The following is an 18670-nucleotide window of genomic DNA, read 5'->3' as shown; positions in this document are numbered from 1 at the left end:
TATCTCTATTTGCAGATGATATCATCTAGTATACCGAAAATCCCAAATTCACAAAAATAACCTCTTAGCACTAATAAATGAGTTCAGCAAAGCCGCAGGATATATGAACAATATACAAAATTCGATTGTATTAAAATATACATTGGCAATGAATGAGAAAAAAATTAACAAAAAATTCTACTTCACAAGACAATGTTAAAAGAAATTAAAGACAATCTAAATGAATAGAAAGACACCCCAGGTTCACGGACTGGAAAATTTAATATTCTTAGGATGGCAACATTTCCCAAATTGATCTACAGATTCAACACAATCCCTATGAAAATTCCAACTGCGTTGTTTTGCAGAAATGGACAAGCTGATTCTAAAAATCATGTGGAAATACAAGGGACCCCGAAGAGTCAAAGCCATTCTTGAATAAGAAAAAGGAAGTTGGAGGACTCACACTTGCTGATTTCAAAATTTATTACCAACCTGTAGTAATAGTGTAGTACTGGCATAACAATAGGCACGCAGACCAAGGGTGCCAAGACCATTCGATTGGGCAAAGAACAGTCTTTTCAACAAACGATGCTGAGACAACTGGACAGCCACAAACAAAGTAAGACTTCTATTTCATGTCTGTATATAAAAATTAACTTAAAATGAAACAAAGACTAACACTATAATAACTAACACTAAAATAACTCTTAAAAGAAATGTACATAGGCTGGGTGCAGTGGCTCATGCTTGTAATTCCAGCACTTTGGGAGGCCGAGGCGGGTAGATCACCTGAGGTCAGGAGTTCGAGACCAGCCTGGTCAACATGGAGAAACCCCGTCTCTACTAAAAACACAAAACAATTAGCTGGGCGTTGTAGCAGGCACCTGTAATCCCAGCTACTTGAGAGGCTGAGGCATAAGAATCGCTTGAACTTAGGAGGCAGAAGTTGCAGTGAGCCAAGATCACACCATTGTACTCCAGCCTGGGCAACAAGAGCGAAACTCCATCTCAAAAAAAAAAAAAAAAAAAAGGAAGAAAGAAAAAAAGAAAATATACACAAAAATCTTCATCACTGAGGATTAGACAATAGTTTCTTAGATATGACACCATTAACGCAAGCAACAAAAAAATAAATTCAACATCATCAAAATTAAAAACGTCTGTGGGCTGGGCATGGTGGCTCACACCTGTAATCCCAGCACTTTGGGAGGCCAAGATGGGTGGATCACCTGAGGTCAGGAGTTCAAGACCAGCCTGGGATGTGGCAATTAATATGGTTTGGGATGTGTGTCGTCTCCAAATCTCATTTTGAAATGTGATCCCCAATGTTGGAGGTGTGGCCTGGTGGGAGGTGACTGGGTCACAAGGGCAGATCCCTTATGAATGGCTTGGTGCCCTCCCCATAATGCGTCCTCACTCTGAGTTCATGTAGAGCTGGTTGTTTAAAAGAGCCGGGAAGGTCAGGCGTGGTGGCTCACACCTAATTCCAGCACTTCGGGAGGCCGAGGTGGGTGGATCATTTGAGGTCAGGAGTTCTGAGACCAGCCTGACCAACATGGTGAAACCCCATCTCTACTAAAAATAGTAAAAATGAACTGGGCGTGGTGACAAATGCCTATAATCTCAGCTACTCAGGAGGCTGAGGCAGGAGAATCACTTGAATGCGAGAGGCAGAGGTTGCAGTGAGCCAAGGTCGTGCCACTGAACTCCAACCTGAGCAACAGAGCGAGACCCTGTCTCAAAATAAAATTAAATTAAATTAAGAATAAAATTTAAAAAGTAAGAGAGCCAGGCAATTCCTCCTCTCCCTCTCTCTTGCTTCTCCTCTCATGTGATATGCCAGCTCCCCCTCTGCCTTCCACTGTGACTGTAAGCTTCCTGAAGCCCTTATCAGAAGCTGACGCTGGCAACATGCTTCTTGTACCGTCTGTAGAACCATGAGGCAAAATAAACCTATTTTTATAAATTACCCAGCTTGGCCGGGCGCGGTGGCTCAAGCCTGTAATCCCAGCACTTTGGGAGGCCGAGATGGGCGGATCATGAGGTCAGGAGATCGAGACCATCCTGGCTAACACGGTGAAACCCCGTCTCTACTAAAAAAATACAAAAAACTAGCCGGGCGAGGTGGCGGGCGCCTGTAGTCCCAGCTACTCGGGAGGCTGAGGCAGGAGAATGGCGGGAACCTGGGAGGCGGAGCTTGCAGTGAGCTGAGATCTGGCCACTGTACTCCAGCCTGGGCGACAGAGCGAGACTCTGTCTCAAAAAAAATAAAAAAATAAAAAATAAAATAAAATAAAATAAAATAAAATAAAATAAAATAAATTACCCAGCTTCTAGTATTCCTTTATAGCAATGCAGAATAGACTAACACAGTAATGGTTGCACAACTTCTGTGAACCACTGATTTGTACATTTTAAATTGGTGAGTTGTATGGTATGTGGATTAGATCTCAATAAAGCTGTTATGTATATTTAAGAGAAACAGCCAGTATCTTTATGCAAATAACTCAGTTAGTTGTGCAAGTTGATAATCCCTAATAGGAAAACCTGAAATCTGAAACGCTCCAAAATCTGAAATGCTCCAGAACCTGAAACTTTTTGCATGTCAACACGACACTCGGAGGAAATACTCACTGGGGCATTTCGGATTTCTGAGGGATGCTCAACTGATATGTTATCGCAAATATTCCAAAATCTGAAGAAATCTGAAATCCAAGACACTTCTGGGTCCCAAGCATTTCAGATAGGGGATACTCAACCTATACATACTAAGATTTAGATTCTAACTTCCTAAAAACTTTAAGTATGTATTTTGGTTATATAAATCCAGCCAAACCAAAATGCTTACACACATACAAAGTCACACAGAAGGCAGGCAGTAAAGATTTATAGTGAGTAAGAAAAACCAGGGATACCAGGTTTGGCACAGTCTTTGTCATCGGTCATAATGTGTTAAAAGTTCAATTTCAGGTTTTTACCTTATAAGATTGAAATCAAGTCTGGTCATGTCAGCATTATCTTCTGGGATATTACGAGCCAGGATTCCTAATTTAACAAAGTTAAACGAAGTATCAGGTTCAAAAAACAAGTAAGATTAAGGACTTTCTTTCAACATAGTGTCTTCAAATTAAATCCTCTTGATTGAAAACAAAATTTTTTTTTTTTTTTGAGATGGTCTCGCTCTATCACCCAGGCTGGATTGCAGTGGCGTAATCACAACTCACTATAGCCCTAACCTCCAGGGCTCAAGCAATCCTCCTACCTCAGCCTCCCAAGTAGCTGGGACTACAGGCATGCACCATCACACCCAGCTGGTCTTTTTAATTTTTTAAAGAGAAGGGGGGTGTTGCCGTGTTGCCCAGGGTGATCTTACAAACTCCTGGGCTCAAGCAATTCTCCTGTCTCAGCTCTCAAAGTGCTAGGACTACAGGCAAGAGCCACCATGCCCAGTATAATATTCTTAAAGAATATCAAACATATAGTTGAGGAGTTATCAAACAAAAAAATCAGGATTAACAGATATATTTGGCTGGCCACAGTGGCTCATGCCTGTAATACCAGCACTTTGGGAGGCTAAGGTGGGGGATTGCTTGAGCCCAGGAGTTCAAGATCAGCCTGGGCAACAAGGTGAGACCCCTTCTCTATAAAAAATACAAGAATTAGTTGGTCGTGGTGGCATATGCCTCTAGTCCCAGCTACTTGGGAGACTGAGGTGGGAGAACTGCTTGAGCCTGGGAGGCAGGCAGAGGCTATAGCGAGCCGTGATCGCACCACTGCACTCCAGCCTGGGCAAGAGCGGGACCCTGTCTCAGAAAAAAAAAAAAAAAGAAAAAAAAAAAGGATACATTTAAAAATCTTTTCTTCAGTTCTTGATCCCCTTTTCTTGAGCAATAAAATATAAAAAAGGTAAACGGAATTTTACAAAACTGTTGCTAGTTCCAGAATAGTCTATGCGTTCCTGTAAGTCAATGGATGTCTGATGATTTGTAGCCATCCAGCTTTATTCACCAAATTGTACCACAACTGACAAACTAGGATATCGGTTTCTTGTCACTTTGGTTTATATATAGTTCATTCTCAGGTGAATGAACAAATGTAAAGCACTTTGAAAAAACATTCTTTTGCAAGTCGGTTACATTGTGATGCTTCATTCTAAGTTTGAACTATTTTAAAAGTCTTTTCATACTATGAAATCTAAATATCTTCAGCCACTCGAGCAGGAAATACCAGCCTCTAAATTAGGCATCAGGTGAGGACTAATAGCAAGCAGAGGAAAACAATCTGAATTCATCAAGTAGTAAGACAAGCCGTTTTTAAACCAGTTCTAACATATTATGAAATTTGCCAGCAACTTCGTAACATTAACTTTATATGTAAATTTCTCTTGAGCCTTTTTCCTCCTTTATTTTAGGACGTTATCAACTAAAATATTCCTGGAAACCACTGACTGTTATACACTAAAGATACCAACCACTTACCAGCATGGACTGCAGGATGCAAAGTTTTCACACGTCCCCCCAACATTTCGGGAAATCCCGTCAACTCGGAGACATCTCTGAAAAACAGATAAACAGAATAGTACTACTAGTGTGGCTGAACTGTTATTTTACAGTATTCAAAGCATCTACTGTTTTCATTTCAAGAGATTTTGAGCGTGAATTCAACAAGAAAATTCTGATTTTTTAAGTCTTTCACTATACTTGATTTCTTAAGTAAAATTCTATTTACTTTTTTAAAAAAAAGGTTATTTAATATATTTCCTAACTGTTGTGTATGTTCAGGGATAATTGGTAACTATTACAGCATTGGTTTTATAATTTTCAGAGAATTTAGAAACTGAATCATAAGCCACACTCATTAAATATTACTAAGAAATACAACTGAGAAGTTGGCAGTATGTAACAAAAAGCATTAAAAATATCCTTGGCCGGGCACAGTGGCTCATGTCTGTAAACCCAGTATTTTGGAAGGCCGAGGCAGATGGATCACCTGAGTTGGGGAGTTCAAGGCCAGCCTGGCCAACATGATGAAACCCCATCTCTACTAAAAAAATACAAAAAATTAGCCAAGCGTGGTGGCTGGAACCTATAATCCCAGCTACTCTGGAGGCTGAGGCAGGAGAATCACTTTAACCCAGGAGATGCAGGTTGCAGTGAACCGAGATCATGCCACTGCACTCCGGCCTAGGCGACAGAGCAAGGCTCCAATCTCAAAAAACAACAACAACAACACATGAAGATAGCATATCAAGTGAGTGAAGAATAAAAGACTGTTTAATAAAGTGGTGTTGGTATTGGAATAACTGGTTAAAACCACACAAAAATACATTCCTTATGAATCAAAGGTTTAAGCATTTAAAAAATCATGTATGTAGCAAAATTAAATATGTATAATATTCTTTGCAATTATTAAACAAAAGATTGAGAGGTCTGATTACAGAAATGTCAAATAAAAAGTTTCACATGGGGAAAAACAGTAAACTAGAAAAAATAATCACACAATGTGACAAAGGGTCAAGTGAAGGACTGTATTTAAATATTAATTTATATCACCAAGCTGACCCCTAGAAAGTTGTAACCATGAACACTCTGGCAGACTTTATAAGTTGTAATGGTGTGTAGAAATGTCCACAATATATAAGAAAAAATAAAGCAGGGGCTGGATGGAGTGGCTCACACCTGTAATCCCAGCACTTTGGGAGGCCAAGGCAGATGGATCACCTGAGGTCAGGAGTTCGAGACCAGCCTGGCCAACATGGTGAAACCCAACCTCTACTAAAAATACAAAATTAGGCAGGCATGGTGGTGCACGCCTGTAATCCCATCTACTCGGGAGGCTGAGGCAGGAAAATCGCTTGAACCCAGGAGGCGGAGGTTGCAGTGAGCCAAGATCACGCCACTGCATTTCAACCTGGGCAACAACAGCGAAACTCCATCTCAAAAAATAAATAAATAAACAAACATAAATAAAGCAGTAAGCAAAACTGCATCTATCTTCTGTGTAAGCTATGAAATAAAGTGCATGCTTATAAAAATGCTAGAAGAAAAATATATTAACACGTTAAGAATTACAATCCATTTTTACTACCTTCTTTATAGTTTTCCACACTTTTGAATTTTCTACAACCAACATACATAGCTTTTTTTGAGATGGGATCTCACTATGTTGCCCAGACTGGAGTACAGTGGTTATTCACAGGTACAACTATAGTGCATGGCCACCTAGAACTCCTGGGCTTAAGTAATCCTCCAAGTAGCTGAGACTATAATAAACACTTTAAAGCAGCAAGTTCTGCCAGTAAGATATGGAATTTCCTGGGTAGATACTCCTATTAAGGGGAGCCATTTGCAAAAGACTGGTGTTTGACCAATGACACACACAGTTCCAACATCCACAAACTGGTGACATAAATGTTTTCAAATTCAAAATTTCTTTTCCTGGGGTTCAGGAAATAAAATCCATTTCCTCCAAACGAAGACAGTCACTTAAAACTTAGAGAAGGTGGATTTATTTCTAGAATTAAACATTTGGGGTAATTAAAAAGCTTGCTACTCCTTTGAACTGAAGAATTTACACATAATGGCTGTAGTCTTGGGAAATAATTCTATGTATGCTCACTGCTGTATACTCACTAATTAAAATCCAATTAAAATCCATCAGTTTGCCTCATGGCGAGGTAATGGTTAACTTCCTGGGATAAAATGATTGTAGATAACAATACCCAAAAATATGCTCAGAAGCAGCCTCAGAACCAAGATCTTTTTTTTTTTTTTTTTTTTTGAGACAGTGTTTATTTCTGTCACCCAGGCTGGAGTGTAGTGATGGAATCTCAGCTCACTGCAACCTCCACCTCCCGGGTTCAAGCAATTCTCCTGCCTCAGCCTCCTGAGTAGCTGGGATTACAGGTGTGCACCACCACACCTGACTGATTTTTTTTCTGTATTTTTAGCAGAGATGGGGTTTCACCATGTTGGCCAGGCTGGGCTCAAACTCCTGACCTCAGATGATCCGCCAGCCTCAGCCTCCCAAAGTGCTGGGATTACAGGCATGAGCCACTGCGCCCAGCCAGAACCAAGATCTTGTCCAGGCATCATGGCTCACACCTGTAATCCCAGCACTTAGGGAGGCCAAGGCAGGCATAATTGCTTAAGCCCAGAAGTTCAAGGCCCGGGGGACAACATGGTGAAACCATCTCTATTAAAAATACAAAAATTAGTCAGGCATGCTGGTGTGCACCTGTAGTCCCAGCTACTCAGGAGGCTGAAGTAGAAGGATTGCCTGAGCCTGGGAGTTCGAGGCTACAATGAGCCATGATTGTGCCACTGCACTCCAGCCTGGGCAACAGAGCAAGACTCTCTCAAAAACAAACAAACAAACAAAATCTAACTTTCTCCTGTCCTCTTGCCTCTCACCCTTCATTCTTCCCTGAAGTCACAGAAACCAGAACTTCTCTTCCCCAGGGCAGGTTACAGAAACTAGAACCCCTTTTCCTAAAGCCAGTCATAAGAATTAAACTTATGACTCTAACTTACCCCTGGCTTTCTGTCTAGGAGCTGGCCATAAAGAAATCCTCTTATCTCCTTGCCCAGTAGTAGGACAGGAGACCCTGTTGGAGGGCAGGGTGGAGAAGGAATTTTAGAAATGCCAAGAAGAATCTGGACAAACAGTCTTTCCTGGCTTTCTCCACCTCAGTCTACTAGCATACAGCATATCCTTGCTGTCCAATCATACTTCTACCTTTCTGTGCATTCGCTGTTGAACCTAAACATAAAAATGGATGGTTTTCCCTCTATCTCTGGGTCTTCATTCTGAAGGCTCTCATGTCATGTAAAACTTTGTTAAATAAATTTGTTATGCTTTTCTCTTATAACCTATCTTCTCTTATAGAAATATTGGTCATGACACCTTTCCACCCCTACAAAATCTTGGCCTCGGGTGTGGTGGCTCACACCTGTAATCCCAGCAGGCCAAGGCAGGCGGATCACTTGAGGTCAGGAGTTCGATATCAACCTGGCCAACATGGTGAAACCCCGTCTCTATCAAAAATACAAAAAAATTAGCCAGGCATGGTGGCGGGCACCTGTAATCCCAGCTACTTGCGAGGCTGAGGCAGGAGAACTGCTTGAACCCGGGAGGCAGGGGTTGCAGTGAGCTGAGACAGTGCCATTGCACTCCAGCCTGAGCAACAAGAGCGAAACTCCATCTCAAAAAAAAAAAAAAACTTGGCCTCTTACTAGCTGTGTAATCTCAAGCAAAGTTACTTCTACGTTGTGCTTAGTTTCCTTACCTATAAAATGGGGATAACAGTACCTACACTAAAAAGTTGTTACAAGGACTATAAGAGTTTATATATGTAAAATACCACTGCAACTGAATAAAATACCACTGCAACTGAATGTGGCCTTTGTTGCAGAAAAAAACAAATGCTCCAAGTTGTTTACACTTCATTCAATGAACTTCGCTGTGCTAGGTTCTAAATAAATCACTCATGGTGAACTTCTTATCCTTTCATAGAAGAGAAACACATTTACATTTCCAGTTTTGAAAAAAGATATGACCATAATGAAGATAAGCGAGAAGTGGGTAGAGGTACAGAAATAAGAAATCAGTTGATAGGTACCTGAAGTGGGTGACAGATACAGGACACAAGGGATCATTATACTTTTCTACTTTTGTGTCTGAAATGTTTCCATAATACGAAGTTTGGTGGGAAAAAAAAAGAGACTACAGATGAGGATTTTGCTTAAAGAAGGTTCCATTACCATAGGAGGACCCAGTTTGGCCCAACGGAAAGAACGCAGGTCTGGACTTCGAATTCTCATTCGGTTCCTGATGAGCAAAGAGCCAACTTGCCTGCCATGATTCTCACAGGTTTCCCATGAAAACCACAGCGACAAGACACAAAAAGACATCGGATAATATAAAGTATGTGTTTGTTAACAAAGTAAGGCATGCTTACCATCTTGTTAAATTTAGGGAAGCTGTGTACTGCTCACATAGCTGAGAACTGCACAAAGAAAAGGTAGTAACCTACCTCTACATGGATCTAGAAACCAAGAAGCAAATTTTCCACATGACAACAAAAAGCAGACAGGCATCTTTCACCTCTTTCATTCTAAAATATGTTTCAGGGGTGGGCATCTCGTTCCTCCGAACTCTCACTGTCGTTTATTAAATAGCTATCCTACAGTCTTTTCCATTTTCTACCTTTCAGTAGACTTACTCCCTCTCCTGCCAGAATGCCAGTCCTTGACGTCAGGAACGGCATCCTGCTTAATCATTTTTAAGTCCCTTCTTTCCACGGCCTAGTCAGCTAATGAAGGGCTTGTGAACGTGGGAATGAATGGTTTGCACCTTCATATGGTTACCGGAGATTCTCAGGGAAGGGAGGTAGATTGGAATCTTCATGATGTCAAGTTTTACTAACTCACCGAAGTAACTGAAGTTTTCCTGGAATAACAAGTGGCCCACCTAAGTTAATCTGTTTAAGGAAGTGGCTAAGACTAGGGTCCTAAAATCAGGAACAGCACGGGTTCCAATCCTAGTTCTCCCTTACTCAACTCTTTAAACTTGTGCAGAAGTTGTTAAATCTCTCCAGTGTGTTGTCCAGGGTCTTTCTCTGTCACCCAGGATGGAGTGCAATGGTGCAATCTCGGCTCACCACAACCTCTGCCTCCCAGGTTCAAGCGATTCTCCTGCCTCAGCCTCCCTAGTAGCTGCGATTACAGGCGTGTCCCACCACACCGGCTAATTTCTGTATTTCAAATAGAGAAGGGGTTTCACCATGTTGGCCAGGCTGATTTCGAACTCCTGACCCTAAGTGATCCGCCCACCTCGGCCTCCCAAAGTGCTGGGATTACAAGCCTCAGCCAACGCGCCCGCTGTCCAAGGTCTTAAAAGTTAGTAAATCTCTCTGAGCCTCATTTTTGTCTTCCATAAAGTGGGGAAGTATTGCACCAACCTCACAGCGCTACTGGGAGGAGTAAGTAAGGCATTTATTTAGCACCTGGTGCCTAGAATACAATACTTCCTGGTTAATGTGATCACACTCCTTTCTGATGAACTAGCTGTGCCTTACCTGACTGCCAGACCAGCATCCCTGAGAGCTTTTGCAGTCCCTCCGGAAGCGACCAGATTCAAACCAAGAGAGGTCAGGTTTCTTGCAAATTCCACAAGGCCGGTTTTGTCAGAGACACTAAATAAGGCTGAAAGAGAAGGCATTTTTTTCTCATGACTCGCAGCACTTTGCACTGTGGTCTGCAAGGCCTTGAGAGGGTCTGGGGGAGGAGACTCTCGAATCGCAAGGCCAGCACCTGGACCCAGCGTTCGCAGGCCTGGCCCAGGCCTCCTCAGGTCCTACACCCGCGACCTGCTCTAAGGCGCGCCACACGCAGGCTGGGGCCCAGCTGGGGAGCCGGGACGCTGGCTTTCGGGCCGCAGCGCCGCCCCTGCGTGCCGGGTCCCGCCGCCGCCGCCGATGGCGGGAGCTTGGGGGGCCACGAACCGCGCCGCTCCGCTAGGTCCTCACCGAGCTGGCCAGGGGCCATGGCTGCAGGAAGTGGGTTCGGGGCGAGCTGGAGGCAACAGCGGCGGCACCACGTGCGAAGGGAGGAGGGAGAACTGGAGGTGCGGCTCAGGAAGCGGGTGGGCGGAGCTGTCTCCGGGCTTGTCACGTGGCCCGTCGGCCAGGTTCCGCGCTCTGCTCTGCTCAGTTTCAAACGCAAGATCCGCGCCCCGGGGCGGAAGGGAACGGCCGGGTGGGGCGGGGCTCTGCCTGGCGCGCCTGGGCGCGGTGCTTGGGCTGGAAGGGGTCCTGCCTGCGAGCCCAAAGTCCAGGCTTGGGAGCCGCGATCTACCCACGCCCCCAAAGTGAGGCCACCCCACGGCCTCTGGGGCAAACGCCTGTTATTCTAGGAAGCCTGTCCCCAGAGGCTGGAATGTACATAAAAGTGCCAAAGCACCCATGCTGAAAACAAACTAAACAAAAGGAATAGTTCATATAGCGGCAAAGCTGGAAAGTATCTGGACAGTTATTTACCATCCTCCGTTTTGTTTGTTGCTGTTTGTTGGTTTTTGTTTGTTTGTTTTGTTTTGTTTTGAGATGGAGTTTCGCTCTTGTTGCCCTGGCTGGAGTGCGATGGCGCGATCTCGGCTATGTCACATGCAACCTGCAACCTCAGCCTCCCGGATTTAAGAGCTTCTCCTGCCTTAGCCTCTCGAGTAGTTGGAATTATAGGTAGGCGCCACGGTGCCTGGCTAATTTTTGTATTTTTAGTAGACATGGGGTTTCGCCATGTTGGCCAAGCTGGTCTCAAACTCCTGACCTCAGGTGATCCGCCTGCCTCAGCCTCCCAAAGTGCTGGAATTACAGGCGTGAGCCACCACGCCTAGCCTGTTTTTTGTTTGTTTGTTTGCTTGCTTGCTTGTTTCTTTGTTTTGAGACAGTGTCTGGCTCTGTCTCCCAGACTGGAGTGCAGTGGCACGATCTTGGCTCACTGCAACCTCTACCTCCTGGGTTCAAGCGATTCTCCTGCCTCAGCCTCCCAAGTATCTGGCCCTACAGGCACTCACCACCACGCCTGGCTAATTTTTGTATTTTTAGTAGAGATGGGGTTTTGCCATTTTGGCTAGACTGGTCTCGAACTCCTGACCTTAGGTGATCCACCCGCCTTGGCCTCTCAAAGTGCTGGGATTGCAGGCGGAAGCCACCACGCCCAGCCTAGAATCAATTTTTTGACCTCCAAATATGGTTTTAACCCTTAGCTCTGAACACTTCTCACATTCCTACGAGGAATATATTAAGATTATCACAGTGTCTTCAGTGTGTGTGCCAACTTTGAATTTAAAAAGGAAATTTCCTTGGCCAGTCACCATTAGGTTTTTACAGGAAATTGAAAGCAGGGAAAGGAGAAAACAATGCTGACATTTATTGATAAGGGGAAATAAACAGTTGCTTAGGCATCAGGCATTTGTCTGTTATGTGAATTACAAATACTTATTCGATTCAATACCTTTTTATTGAGCCTTTTCTGCCTGGATGGCAGAAATACGGTGTCAGAAGACAGAGATAAATATCACCTAAGCACTGTCCTCGAGGAGCTCATGATGGAATGAAAATGTAGACACATGATGTATAACTAAAAAATATTAATAGAAGCCGGGCGCGGTGGCTCAGCTTGTAATCCCAGCACTTTGGGAGGTGGAGGCGGGCGGATCATGAGGTCAGGAGATCGAAACCATCCTGGCTAACACAGTGAAACCCCGTTTCTACTAAAAACACAAAAAATTAGCCGGACGTGGTGGCAGGCGCCTGTAGTTCCAGCTACTCAGGAGGCTGAGGCAGGAGAATGGCAGGAACCCGGGAGGCAGAGTTTGCAGTGAGCCGAGATCGCGCCACTGCACTCCAGCCTGGGTGACAGAGCCAGACTCTGTCTCAAAAAAAAAAAAAAAAAAAATTAGCCAGTCGTGATGGTGGGCGCCTGTGGTCCCAGCTACTCTGGAGGCTGAGGCAGGAGAATGGGGTGAACACAGGAGTCGGAGTTTGCAGTGAGTCGAGATCGCGCCACTGCACTCCCGTCTGGGCAACAGAACGAGACTTTGTCTCAAAAAAAAAAAAAATTAATTAATAGAGAAAACATGGCACTAAACTGATTTTGTAGAGCTTCTTTCATTACAGACTCTTTCATTTACAGATGTTTATTCTGGGGCCTGATGCGGTGTCTCATGCCTGTAATCCCAGTGCTTTGGGAGGCAGAGATAGGAGAATCACTTGAGGGCAGGAGTTTGAGGCCAGCCTGGGCAACATAGTGCATGCCTGCAGTCCTAACTGCTTGAGAGGCTGAGGTGGGAGTTTGAGGTTACAGTGAGCTATGATTGCAGGGCTGCATTTCAGCCTGGGCTACAGAGTAAGACTCTGTCTCTTAAAATTTTTTTAAAAACAATAGGCTGGGAGTGGTGGCTCATGTCTGTAATCCCAGCACTTTGGCAGGCTGAAGCAGGTGGATCACTTAAGGTTAGGAGTTCAAGACCAGCCTGGCCAACAGGTGAAACTCCGTCTCTAATAAAATACAAAAAGTAGGTCGGGCACAGTGGCTCACACCTGTAATCCTAACACTTTGGGAGGCCAAGGCAGTTGGATTGCCTGAGCTCAGGAGTTCAAGACCATCCTAGGCAACATAGTGAAACACCGTCTCTACTAAAAACATACAAAAAATTAGCTGGGCATGGTGGCGGTGCCTGTAAACCCAGCTACTCAAGAGGCTGAGGTGGGAGAATCGCTTGAACTGGGAGGCAGAGGTTGCCATGAGCCGAGATAGTGCCTCTGCACTCAAGCCTGCACCTACAGAACGAGACTCTGTCTCAAAAAATAAAAATAAAGATATTTACTTTGATTAATTCTCTCATAGTTTTAGAATCCCGACTTGATAGGACTTAATATGTTAATGACAAAAAGAGTAAATGAGTTTTTTACTAGCTTTGTGATCCTGGCCAAGTCCCTCCATCTTTTGGGGACCTTTGTTGCTTTACCTGTAATATGGACATAGTATTTTTTCTGCAATCTTCATCATATTTTAAGAAGCAAATTTAAGTACAGGTAGTCTACTGAAAGTACAAACTGCAAAGAGACTAATAAGAGTAAAATAGAGGTGTAATCTCCTTCTCGGTTCCCTTGCTAATCAGGTATCTTCCGGGGGACCAAAGTATGTCTTCAAAGATCTAGTCACCAACAAGCTAGTGTTTTAGAAAAGGGAGATGTTCTCATAAAGATGAGAATGCATCTTTCACCAATGGTTTATTGCAGAATTATTGTTTCAGAAAGACAGAAAGTGTGTGTATACACTATAATTATTACATTTTCATTTCTTTTCTTCTTACTTCACATACCTCCCAAAGGAAACTTGAAGACCCTGAAATCATATTAATATACCTTAAAATATTTAATGTACATGAATTGTTTCAGTTCTTTGGAGGTGTTATAATCTGGTTTTGCCCCTATGTTGTTTGTTTCTTGTGTAAACTCATCACTTTCTCTGAAAAACCTCCATCTCCCTTCCAAATCTTGGATCTCCTATTGGACTCTAAGGATTAATAAAGCTGCGCCATCTTGGGCTGACTTGCTCCAAGGGTTTGTCCACTCAAGTGGATGTAGTTTGTCATATAAAGTGATTCCCAGGAGCTTGGTACAAAATTCCTCTCTATTGTGGTTCAGAAGATTAAACTAATTTATGACCTATTATGAAATTCTAACATTTTTCTTGAAGGTCCTGGAAGTGTTTGGAAATATAAAGCTGACAATAATACAGAGAATGAATTGGAATAGCAGGAAGTAGAGAAACTGGTTAGGAAGGTTTTGCATCCACTCATACATAAGAAGGTGGAAAAGAGGTGATCTATGTGAGACAACTCAAAATAGATACAATTAGCAGGATGTAGGGATCAATTAGACATAGGAAATATTAGAAAAAAATAAGGATGACTCCATCATTTCTTGCTTTGTCATACGAGTAGCTGCTGAGGCAATACCCAAAATATAAAAATGTATGTAAGAGAAAGAACAGTTGTGGCATGTGTTTATTTTAATTTAAGGTCAGTGTCAGCGGTTCGGTAAATATGTTTGCGTTTCTAAACATTGATTTTAAAGTCTAGATAATTGGTGGACACGGTTAAAATCATACAGCAAATTGTTGGCAATACAAATGAAATTCAGGAATAAAAGTGAGGTTAGAGATAAATAAATGTGGAAAGTTAATGAAATTCAAGTAGTAGTTGAAGCCTAGAAGAAGATAAGCTTACTTAATTAGGTCTAACAGATAACCTGAGCGAGAAAAAATGCAAAAGAAAGAAAATTCATTCAGGAAGGCATTTAATGTTTTTCGGTTTTTCGAGACCAAGTCTTGCTCTATCACCCAGGCTAGCGTGCAGTGACGCGATCTTGGCTCACTGCAACCTCTGCCTCCTGGGTTCAAGCATTTCTCCTGCCAAGTAGCTGGGATTACAAGTACATGCCACCACGCCTGGCTAATTTTTATAGTTTTAGTAGAGACAGGGTTTCACCATGTTGGCAAGGCTGGTCTTGAACTCCTGACCTCAAGCAATCTGCCCATCTCGGCCTCCCAAAGTACGAGTATTACAGGCATAAGACACTGCAGCCGGCAGATGAGGAGACACTTTATCCTTTTGGATAAAATAGAGCAGAGAAGAGAGACAGGGCAGAGGTAGCTGTACCTTTAAGAAGGCTTGTCAGAGAATTTCGTACTGACAAGGTACATTTGAGTGAGGACTGGAGGGCTGGGTGGGGAATAACAAGCCACAGGGTATTTGAAGGAGAAAGTTCCAGGCAGTGGGAACAGCAAGTGCAAAGGCCGTGCATAGGGAGTGTGGCTGTAGTGTCTAAGGAATGTCAGGAAGGGCAGTATGGTAGCAACAGAGGGAACTTCACTAGGAGAAGGAGGACACAGTGTCAGCCATCAGGTTGGATAAGGCTGTATGGGCACATCGTAAAGACTTTGGCTTTTATTCTGAATGAGAAAGGAAGCCCTTGGAGAGTTTTGAGAAGGAGTGACATCTAATTTACCTCTTTCACACACTCACTCTGGTTGTATGAGAGCAAGGGTGGAAGGAGGGGGATCCCTACGAAAGCTCTTGCAGTAATCCAGGACCTTGAAACTAGGTGAAACATGAGGGTGGCATGGCCCAGAGTGGCAGCAGTGGACGTTGGAGGAAGTAAGTAAATGCCAGATATATTTTGAAGGAAGACCAATAAGATCTGTTGACAAATTGGATGCCAAGTGTGAGAGGAAGAGAAGGAGCATTGACGACCACTTGTACAACCGGAAGAATAAAGTTGACATCAGCTGAAAATGGGAAGGATACAAATGTAGTAGCCCTGGGGGGAAGACAGAGTTAAGTATAGGACACTGGATACCTATGATACTGTGTGTCAAATACTGCCAGTAGGTCAAGTCTAATGAGGACTGAGCGTGACCATTAGATGTTGGATTATCCTGACAAGGACACATTTGGGGAAGTGGTACAGACGAGGATCTGGCTGGAGTAGGTTCAAGAGAGAATGAGGGGGCTAAGCATGGTGGCTCACACCTGTAATCCCAGCACTTTGGGAGGCTGAGGTGGGCGGATCATTGAGGTCAGGAGTTTGAGATCATCCTGGCCAATATGGTGAAACCCGTCTCTACTAAAAATGCAAAAATTAGCTGGGTGTGGTGGGGTGTGCCTGTAATCCCAGCTACTTGGGAGACTGAGGAATGAGAATCACTTGCATCTGGGAGACTGAGGTTGCAGTGAGCCGTTGCACTCCAGCCTGGGCAACAGAGTAAGACTCCATCTCAGAAAAAAAAAAAAAAGAGAGACAGAATGAGGGAAGGAATTGGAGATTTGAAATAGAGATGACACTTTTAAGGAGTTTTGCTCTTAAACAGGGTTTGTCAACCTCAGCAGTATAGACATTTTGGAGCAGATAATGCTTTGTTGTGTGTGGCGGGGGATGGGGGGGTGCATCGTGCACATTTGAGTATGTTTAGCAGCATCCAAGGCTTCTACCACTAGATACCAGTAGCACCCCACTCCAGTTGTGACAACCGGAAATGTCTTCCGACGTTACCAAATGTCTCCTGTGGGAAAAACTGCCCCCAGATGAGAACCGCTACTCTAAAAGGAGAGTAGAGGAGTAGCATGGTAGCTGGTGGTGCAAGTGGGTCCAGGGAGCTTATTGATATTTTGGTTTTGTTTTTTTGACATAGGGTCTCACTCTGTTGCCCAGGCTGGAGTACAGTGGTGCTATCACAGCTCACTGCAGCTTTGACCCCTCGGACTCAAGATCCTCCTGCCTCAGCTTAGCAAGTAGTTGGAACTACAGATGCAGGCCATCACATCTGGCTAATTTTTGTAAAGACTAGGTCTCACTGTGTTACTCTGGGCTTAAGTGAGCCTCCTGCTTCTGGCCTCCCAAAATGTTTGGAAAACAGGTGTAAGCCACCACACTCAGCCTTGTTTTTTCTTAATCTGAAAGAATAAATACTCACATTTGTATGTCTATAACACTGACTGATTCAGTAGGGAAGAGGGAAATGTGATAATGCAAGAGAAATGCAAGTCTTATTGTAGAGGGATCTACCTAGGGACTGTCAGCGGGGAGGGAAAAACTTCTTCAAGGAAATAATTTTTTCTTTTTTTTAGACAAAGTTTCACTCTGTTGCCCAGGCTGGATGCGGTGGCGCGATCTCAGCTCACTGCAACCTCTGCCTGCCGGGTTCAAGCGATTCTCCCACAGACGTACACCATCACACCCAGCTAATTTTTGTACTTTTAGTAGAGACAGGGTTTATCCATGTTGGCCAGGCTGGTCTTGAACTCCTGGCCTCAAGTGATCCACCCACCTCAGCCTCCCAAAGTGCTGGGATTACAGGCATGAGCCACAGCCCCCAGCCTCTGCCTCTTATTCTAGATTACTTATGTCAACCACTTAACTCCAGTCTCTATCATATCTCACACTTGGCTGAATAGCCACCATCAGCATTAATAGTTGTTATAGCTTTCTCAGCATCTGGACTCCTACTACCAATGTTTCTACAAATAAAATGTCAGAATGAATCCAAGAACAAATAGATCTTATGTTACCTCTCTCTCTAAAGGCTTTCTTGATTGCTGTATCCTCCATGTGGTGGATTGATTCTTTCCCCTTTTTTGATCCAGGAGCTTATTTAATTGTAACACCTGTATCATTGAATTTCACTCATTTGTCTGTTTCCTTTCTTCCTTTCTTTATTTTTTAAATGTTAGACAGGTAATGTGCTGATGTCCTGATGTTGTAACAAGGTTGTTTTTTGTTTGTTTGTTGTTGTTTTTGAGATAGAGACTTGCTATGTTGGCCAGGCTGGAGTGCAGTGACACAATCTCGGCCCACTGCAACCTCAGTCTCCTGGGTTCAAGAGATTCTTGTGCCTCAGCCTCCCAAATAGCTGGGATTGTGGGTGCAGGCCACCATGGCTAGCTAATGTTTGTATTTTTAGTAGAGACGGGTTTTGCCATGTTGGCCAGGCTGGTCTTGAACTGTTGGCCTCAAGAAATCCACCCATCTTGGCCTCCCAAAGTGCTGGGATTACAGATGTGAGCCACCATTGTAACAGGGTTTGAGGAAGGTACTTCTCACAGAAGCATCTGAAAACCCAAAGCAAAGTTTTCAAAGCATTTGAAAACCCAAACATCATGCTTATGAACTGCAAAAGGATCACACTTATTTCTTTACAAGCTGTCTGCCCCTTCATGCTGAACCCCTCTAGTGGGCAGGGACTACATTTTATTTCTCTGTGCTTATCTGAGTGCCTAATACAATAACTAGTAGATAACACACTAACTATAGACACTTAAAAGATCTATCTCTACTACTCTCTACTCTTAGTCTCCATCACCTCCAATTTATGGACACAGATATTCATTCACAGAGATCTGGGGACCTGGTTCACAGTCTTTGTGTTCTACCTCAACTCTTACGTTATTTTGGTAAGGTCAATATCCCCATCAATGGCTCATTGAATATCCTTGCGTTTCAATTTTCTGATTCCAAGAATGTGTGGGTGTTAATTCCTTAGAACTATCCTTGAGAAAGTCCTACAATTATGTTATTATAATTAGAGTTTCAATATGAGTTTTTACCTATTAATGACATTAAAAC

General features: G+C 43.4%; 1 protein-coding gene and 1 pseudogene across 1 annotated transcript in view; both read right to left on the bottom strand.

The window, feature by feature from the left end:
• ATIC (5-aminoimidazole-4-carboxamide ribonucleotide formyltransferase/IMP cyclohydrolase) overlaps nt 1-10848 on the bottom strand; it is a 38199-nt gene extending 27351 nt beyond the window's left edge. Inside the window, exons 1-4 of the mRNA XM_021923962.2 lie at nt 10511-10848; nt 10061-10187; nt 4461-4537; nt 2961-3027 (exon numbers count right to left, since the gene is read on the bottom strand). Coding sequence (XP_021779654.2) covers nt 2961-3027; nt 4461-4537; nt 10061-10187; nt 10511-10529 — 290 coding nt within the window. The 5' untranslated portion in view covers nt 10530-10848. The remainder of the gene's footprint in view (nt 1-2960; nt 3028-4460; nt 4538-10060; nt 10188-10510) is intronic.
• Nucleotides 10849-18097: 7249 nt separating this feature from the next.
• Nucleotides 18098-18227, bottom strand: LOC116269346 (annotated as a pseudogene).
• Nucleotides 18228-18670: the final 443 nt, after the last annotated feature.

Source organism: Papio anubis, chromosome 10 (genome assembly GCF_008728515.1).
Source record: "Papio anubis isolate 15944 chromosome 10, Panubis1.0, whole genome shotgun sequence".
Taxonomy (NCBI): Eukaryota; Metazoa; Chordata; class Mammalia; order Primates; family Cercopithecidae; genus Papio; species Papio anubis.
The sequence above is the reverse complement of the archived record's forward strand: the minus strand, read 5'-3'. Positions and strand labels throughout refer to the sequence as shown.